Source organism: Clinocottus analis, unplaced genomic scaffold (assembly GCF_023055335.1).
Source record: "Clinocottus analis isolate CAN_PGR_092001 unplaced genomic scaffold, fCliAna1.0.p SCAF_22, whole genome shotgun sequence".
In the NCBI taxonomy this organism is placed as follows: domain Eukaryota; kingdom Metazoa; phylum Chordata; class Actinopteri; order Perciformes; family Cottidae; genus Clinocottus; species Clinocottus analis.
In genome coordinates this window covers 5,116,937-5,125,000 of record NW_027175954.1, presented here as the reverse complement: position 1 = coordinate 5,125,000, position 8,064 = coordinate 5,116,937, and the positions used below count along the sequence as shown (strand labels likewise).

General features: G+C 40.6%; 1 protein-coding gene across 2 annotated transcripts in view; it reads right to left on the bottom strand.

Moving 5' to 3' along the window:
• The window catches only part of ppm1kb (protein phosphatase, Mg2+/Mn2+ dependent 1Kb), a 9,658-nt gene extending 1,995 nt beyond the window's left edge, over positions 1 to 7,663 (bottom strand). The window contains exons 1-7 of one of the 2 annotated variants that reach the window (XM_068588939.1): positions 7,520 to 7,663; positions 6,141 to 6,672; positions 5,913 to 6,013; positions 2,011 to 2,176; positions 1,673 to 1,817; positions 1,114 to 1,248; positions 1 to 639 (exon numbers count right to left, since the gene is read on the bottom strand). The exon at positions 1 to 639 is cut by the window's left edge and continues 1,995 nt beyond it. In XM_068588939.1, coding sequence (XP_068445040.1) covers positions 508 to 639; positions 1,114 to 1,248; positions 1,673 to 1,817; positions 2,011 to 2,176; positions 5,913 to 6,013; positions 6,141 to 6,604 — 1,143 coding nt within the window. In that variant the 5' untranslated portion in view covers positions 6,605 to 6,672; positions 7,520 to 7,663 and the 3' untranslated portion in view covers positions 1 to 507. Of the gene's footprint in view, positions 640 to 1,113; positions 1,249 to 1,672; positions 1,818 to 2,010; positions 2,177 to 5,912; positions 6,014 to 6,140; positions 6,673 to 7,470 lie in introns of both variants that reach the window. The other variant, XM_068588940.1, reaches the window with a different exon arrangement.
• Between the last annotated feature and the right edge of the window lie 401 nt (positions 7,664 to 8,064).

Sequence of the window (8,064 nt, the reverse complement as noted above, 5' to 3'; positions counted from 1 at the left end):
TTTACATTTTTTAAATGTAGGTGCGGGCTACAAACTGTGTGCATGTGTGTGTGTGTGTTCGAGAGAGAGCAGCATAGAGAGAAAGAGAAGGTTCAATTGTGGACTACAGCACACAATGTTCCTGTATCTTATTTAGAATTTAAATAAGAACATTTGTCACTGCCCCCCCTCTATCCGGGACACCTTAAAACAAGCAAAAACCTGTTCAGCATTGATTGTTAATTTAGAATTTGAATGTCAAAATGATGTATTCGGAACAGCCCTACTGTCGAACACCTCTCAGCTTTTAATACCTCGGCTTGCTAGTTAATGAAATAATTTGTAAAAGAAGATATTTTTTTTTCATTTTAGTGCACATCATGAATCCACTAATACATATCATACAAATATTATGTTGTGGCAAACCACTCTCTCTTTAATGTTTCAACAAGAGCACTGTTTTTCGATTGTATTGCACAAAGTAATTAGGCCACAGACCACGACCTTTCACGTCCACCGTCCGGATGACTACGCCCAGCGACCGCTGGACACGACACTTCTGCTGAAGGAGAAACTCGTTTCTGAGCTCTTGTGCTTCCCCCAAGCACCGAAGGGGACCACGATAATTGTGCTGTTGTCCTCTGCGCCGTACTGAAGGGACTGAAAGTGAAAATAAAACAACATGAAAGAAAATCTAACTTCAGCAGGCCTTTTGTTTTAGCCTGCTTTGAATGGCGGGGCAGTAAGAGATGTTGATTGGTGCAACTAGTATTAATAGAAGTGTTTATTTTTAATGACCGTAAACAATTATGTGCACCGTTTTAATGTTTTTAATCCAAAGATGTGAACATTAAGCAAGGCTTTCGACAGGGAAGTGGGGGAAAGTAACCAGCTAGAAGGGTCAAACTTTGACCCTAAATGTTGATCAGCTACTCTCATTTTAGTGACAAGATGCTTCCCAGTTTTTAGTGGAGCCAAAGTGCGACACCTTGTGGAGAATAATAAACAATCTCCTTTAGTAACTTGGAATAAGGATTTAAAACCACGGCCATTCAAATCACAAGGGTCTCAAACTTTAAAGAAAATATGGGGTTTCACTCTTGGCATATTAAAAGCAAAGTATAAACGTCCTACCTGGTCGGATATTCTCTGAGCGGCCTCCTTAGGATCGTGGCACTGATTGATGACATTGCAGATCTCCTGACTGTTCATGATGAAGTTGATGCCGTCTGTGGTCAGCGCCAGAAACGAGTCGTGGGCATGGTGCAACTAAAGAAAGGCCAGGCAATATTCAGAAACATTTCTACCTTTTTGAAACTATTGTCCTCGCATGTGCTGCATAATTATGGCTGCAGTTTTTTAAAGAAAGGAAAAACACATAGGGGTGAACCTGAGAACAAAAATAAAATCCTAAACTTACCTAATAAACAATACCTAATTAATATTGTGCAATATTTATTGTATTATGTGTCATCATATTTAAGATTGAGGTAAAATGCGCATATTAATGTTAAGAGATGCAGCTTGTAATAATTACACTGCGCATATTTGTGCTACAAATCTTTGTTGCCATTATGTTATTGTACCTCCATTATTGACTATAATGTGTTGAAAAGCTGAATTTGTCACTGGACCATCTCTTAAGTGCTGTGGGCACAAAATTACAACTCACTTGACTTTTAGAAAAACGTACCAATATTCTCTTGGTTTCAGGCTCAGCGATGACCCCCGTGCTCTTCAGGTCAAAGTCTCCGATGCTGCGAGTCATCGCCAACCTGCCGTTGACGTTTGGCTGCCCCAGACTATTCCAGGTGATAAAACCCCCACTTCTCTTTACCCTTAAGGTAAATAAAGGATTGCTTCAGTTGACAGAAATGTTTTTACATGAAAGTGACCACATCCTTCTCATTACTGCAGATGCAACTCCTCAAGCACTGCACTTTTCAGATTTAAACAATTACCAGAGTATACAAACAAAATAAAGCCTGAATACTTTATTTTGTTGTGGCATCACCCACAACAACTTTGTACCTCTCTTTCTCGTCCTTCCTCTCGGGGGTGTGGTCAACAGTGAGTTTTAAGGCCTTGCCCTTGCGACACAGCATGGCGCGGCTATCGCCCACACTGGCCACCACCAGCTCGATGCCATCCCTCAGCAGCGCCACAGTGGAGGTGCTTCCTGAATTCACCCCGGGTACTACAGAGACATAAAAGGAAACATCAGCGCTGGATCGAGCAATAAAAAGTCCACACAAAAATTCCCTGTTCACAACAACAACAACAACAACCAAAGTGCATCTCACACTCTTGCATCCACACAGTAAAACATTAACACAAGGGTGGAAGTCATCTAGTGGATTTACAGAAAACTAGAGGTTACAGCAGTAAACGATGGAGGAAGTTACACATGCAGGTTGGACTGTTTCAGCAGAGTTGATGTCCAGAGCTAGTTTTACAGCAGAGTTAGGTTGAAGGCTAAAACTAAAAAGAATCAGTCGTAACTGACAAAAATGTTTATCAGTGTCCAGAACTGATCTTGAAATTCAAAAAACAACACACAGACACCTAAAAAAAAAAAAAATTCTACCTTTCTTATTACTTCCTGAGAGGGTTGGTTTCTTTTACTTCTATGTTTTGCACGTATTTATGTAGTGTTAGGAATGTGAAAAATTCACAACTAAATCAGGACTAATAAAAGGCAAGTGATAGTAAAAAATATTGACGTGATAATAATCATTTCTAACAATTCTTATTAATGCAGGTCACCAGTAAGATATTTATTTAACATTAAACTCTGCAACATGGTTCCAGTCAACTTTGAGTGTGGCAAACATTTAACTACACATAAACACTGAACTTGACTTTATTAAAGGGATGACAAATTTGATAAAACAGCATCAAATGTCATTACCTGGATTTATCCACTGGCATTTAGAGACAAAAGTCTGCATTAGACCTTTTCCTTCTCCGGTGAAATAAATGATTATAAGACGTGCGTTTTAGTCTAATCGGCACTTTAAACATGCTGCATTTCATGGACTAGATATGTCAGTGACAACATACAACTCATACAACTTTTCAAACGGAAGCACTCTCTCACAAGAAGCTTTGCATACACTTGGTGAGAGAAGAAAGGGAAGAGAGACAGAAAGAGTGGAGTGAGAGAAAGATAGGGAACCTTCCAGTAGTCCAGGATTTAGGACCCGCTGGACTCTCCTTCAATATCTAGCCTCTCGTCATCCACATTGGTGCCAAGGGCCTCCAGCTCTTAGCTGGGTCAGCAGCTGCCGTAGATAACATGCACACACACACACAGGCATATTGGGACATTTCACACAGCGTGGCCGATGTACGGCCACATAAGGTATACTAGCTTTTCTATTAACAGATAACCGTAATCAAGAAAAGTCAACCTCACTGGAAAAGTTTCTATAAAACAAGAGCAAACAAGTAGGCCACGTGGCTTATTGAGAGAAATGTTTTTCATTCCATCAGTGGTGCCTAAATTACCCCTTATGTCACTGTTAATACCAATAAACACAGACATTGCAGACTGACAAATATCAACAGACGGGTGACAAATTAAAGGAAAAACGACTTTAGGTGACTTTGTAAAGTGTCAGATCACAACAAGACTCTAGAGCAGTTTCAGCATTTGTTTGTTTAGAATATTAAAGTCCCTGTTCTCACTGTGAAACACGCCAATCCACAATCTCACACTGGTGTTAAACTGGGTTGAGATCTGGTGACTATCAAAACCATAACATATGATTCAGATAAGTTTTATACTCATCAGGCAAAAAAATAAAATCAGTGACCCCCTCATGCTCTCTTATGGAAAGATCCATATTCATTATGGTTATCCACACCACAGACGGATGACATGACAGTCAAAACATCTGGATCGTCCATCTGGTGACCGGCTGCAGTATGGGTCATAAATCCACCCCCTCGATGTTAGTGGATGGGACAGGAGATAAACAACAAACTCAAACTCGAGATTTATATCTCCAAGACCATAGATGGCTTCTGCTTATCATACCAATGTATGCTGGTGTGTTTATTAAGTGTGGCTTCAGCCGCATGGGGTCATAGACCCCATGCTGGAAGCACACTTCATGTTCTCCTGCGGGCTTATTATTATTATTATTATTCTTCTTATAGTCAAACCACTACTCCTCCCAGAGCGTTGCCAGCACATGCGCAAAAATTACATCGAAACGTGCGGTTTGCGCGGGAATCGTGAGGTATGACTTTTCTAAGAGATTCGCCCGTACGTTTTCCCGAAAAATGCAAAAAACATAAAAAAAATTTCACGAAATGTTCGTAGAGGGTGGCGCGCCAATTAACAGAGTGAGAAGAAGCGACAGAAACTGTTAAAAAAATAAAACGTATTTTGTCTTTACTCCCACAATGTTCACTCTTCATGCACCATTGTTGGATAGAAACGTTGGAAATCTTGTCTTCTGTCATAAACTGCGGTCGATAGGAATCCAACGGACTCAGACGTCTTGAAATCGGACTGAATGTGAGAGCAAGTCCACCTCGCTCTGCCATCCGCCGCCATGTTAAATCTCCCTCCAAAGCCACGTCTCCCTTGAAGCTCGTACCTGATTTGTAAATCGCCCGTACAGACACATGTTTTATCGTACAGACTCGCCAGTCACAGTATCTGTTCATCAGGTCTTCCTAACGCTCAATATGCGATATCGAAGCAATAGTGGCTTTTAAAGTACCATTTTTTTTAAATAGTTTGAAAGGAGTTCCACAGTATTTAGGTCTATTAAGCTCAGCGTAAGGAAGTCCCTTTGAAGTCATCACCATGGCAACCTTTGATCTAACGACCCACAGGTGTTCTCGTTAGGGCAGTTTAACAGACACACAGACACTTACACACGCACACACAACACAGATGACTTCTGTCTCTCTGTCTGTTTGTCTCACACACACAGACACACACACAAACAAACAAACACATACACAAACAAACAAACACACACACACACAAACAGACACACAAACACACACACACACAAACAGACACATACACACACACACAGACACACACAAAGACGTTTACGTGTGTTTTATATTGTGTAGTTGTCAACACTGTGATCATTAATAAGGTCATATGATATTTCATATACGTTTGCGTGTGTTCAGGACGTTCAGTAGTTTATTTCCTTAAGTCCACAGTCCAGTCTGCCTCTAATCAGTCTGCTGGCGCTCACTTGGTCACCATGACGACGGCAGCACACAGGTGCTTCATATCAGCCAATCAGTTTAACACACAAACCAACTCAAGTGCTTTGGAGGAGGGACGGGCGTCAGAAACAAAAGCTATATATTGCGAGGTCTTACGGCAGTAGTAGCCACACTTTCAAAATTTCTTGCGAAATTTTCTAGTTTATTTTTCTGTCACATCAGCTAGGAGGTGCTCGTACAGACAAACGAGACCTCGATATTACGACCACGCAGGCTCTGACTCTAAATGACGTCAACAGCACAAGGCGGCAGCTCCCGTGTCCAGGTATTTTGGCTTTACTTTTGTACAGTGGGAGAAGGGGAGAAACATCCACCAACTATGTATATATTGTCTATGATCCACACATGTTCTCAGGTTTTTCCTTTTATTTGTTGCCTTTCTGTTTGTGTTAATGTGTAATGAAGCTGTTAAGCGCTGGCGTTTGCTCTACTTGTAGCTGGGTTATTGTTACATCAGTTATTGAGTGTTATTAGAGTTAAATGACAGACCTCTAACCAAAGTGTTCGGGTCATGACAGTTTGTAAAATCCAAGGCTTCAAAGCTAAAGTTGGTTAAGTAAGTATGGTTTTAAAGAGAGAAGAAAAAAATTGTCATTACATAAATTCATGCGTGTATATATTATACAAGTAAATTTATGTGCATGTAACATGAAAGGCTACCAACCTACCCTTTGGAAAGAAGTGAAAGTGTCTTGCAAGAGCTTTGTCTATTTCAAGGAAGGCCTTCGACAAAACTACTTCCAGATTAGACTCCTTCGGCAAAAGGTCCCTGAAACAACGACCAAAATATTAAATTGTTACAACATCCGAATATCAGCTACAATAACAAGTACGTTTTTGTTGTTGTGATCATCAAAATATTTATAATTTTTATGTTTATATAAAGAACTCCTTACTTGATGAATTTCTCCATGTATTTTTCACAAAAGTCAGCTGCTTCTGGCCCGCCGTGCCCATCAAACACAGCAAAATAAAGGATGCTGTCGGTCATTTGGGAGACCTGGAAACGGTCTTCGTTGTCCTTACGTTGACCGATGAGTGAGGAACAGCCTACCCTGGATAAGCTGACTTTAGGAATAGGTTTGCCGTAGCGAATACTGGAAGGCAGCAAAATGGGCTCATCAATACGATCGTCCCAGATGCCAAATGAATCCCATGTCGTGGGGCAGCCACTACTGTCTGCATCAAAGCGTGTGTTGCTGGCCAGTTTTCCTGAAGGGCTGTAAAGTTGTCTCTGGAAGATTGTGAACTGGGGGTGGCTGACCTGCTGGAATGGGACTAGGGCCATCTTTAAAAGACCACGACATCCCACATGGGGACCACTGCACCTTGCCAGGCGCCCAAGACAGGCTGCTGACATCACCTTGATAGCACAATCACTGGAGAAGTCCTGGATGCAGAGGTAGAGGGATTTGCTGTCCGAAGAAACTGAGGGGGAAAAATTGGTTAGTAAGAAAATATGCAGAATTCTAGTGAACATTACAAAACATGTTGTTTGTTCAGGAGGGCCCCATAACACCAGAAAATCTAAAATGCGTCAGCTTTTTCAACAATTCTTCAAACTAAAAATCATAAGGCAAAAACTTTAGTTTCCCTAATCTCTAAAAAAGGTAGAAACGAGTGATATACAAACAAATAAAATAGCCTATAGGTCTTGCGTTCACATCTTTCAAACCTGACCAATGTTTTTTTTTAACTATGGAAAATAAATCAATCAATTTAGCATAATTCAAATCATATTATGAAATAAACCTAGTTTAATTAATGTATTACAAACAATGTTAAATGTATAAATGACATTTAAATACAATCGAAAATGAATGACTATAATAATCAGCACACAACCTTTCCAACAAACAGTACTCACAAAAATGAGCAATTACAAGATTAGGATGTATTTTAAAGTAAGAATAACTTTGACGTGACATAAAAGATGATGCAACTCTTCAGTCATAAACCTGCTCGCGCTAACGACACAACAATATCCAGATAAATATAAACAAAAGGGTTTCCGCAAGAACACTTAGAATCATCTTACATAACAAATAGTTACTGGACACAAGATACAAGTTGTGAGCTTTTTGTTTGGACGGCATTCACGTTGACTAATGTTCGCTAACTAGTGTTAGGTCAAAAGCTAACAAGCTAGCCAACTACCACAACGATAGTTAGCTTTAGCTGACTAGCTAGCTGACGAACATTAGCTAGAAGTTTACACTACATTACCGGGACAATCCCGTTGACCTTCGGGTGGTGTGTTGACTAAAAATCGTACCTTTGATGTTTTAGTATTCTTAGCACGCTTCAGACCTCTGCTAGTTATATGAAAAGACCCCGCGAATAACTGCCTGAAGACCACCGCCCTCGTCTCGTCCTGCTGTTTCTGTTTTGACTCCTCAATGTTATCAAACACACAACCCCGGTGACGTCACCGCGCCAATCAGCAGCCGAGAAGCTTCGACGCCCACCTTAACGCCCACGGGCCGTTTGGTGACGCCCACAGCCCCGTGAACATTGCCGGTGATTGGTTAACCGGCCTATTAATGACGTCTGAAGCCGCCATTCAGAAATCGGTAACTTTCATCTCCCGCTGCAAGCCAGAGAAGCATTTTTTTTTAATATAAATCATTTGAGGTCAGCAAATTTCTGCGGTAAAGCTCTGGATTTTCGGATGACTATCTCAAATCCGTGACAATAACAACCATACTCTTTTCTTTGTTTAATACGTTTTTTGCATAATCATTTTTACAGAACACATTTTTACTTGATTCAGTGTTAAATGACTCAGTGACAACAAATTATGGACATTATGTACTTTAG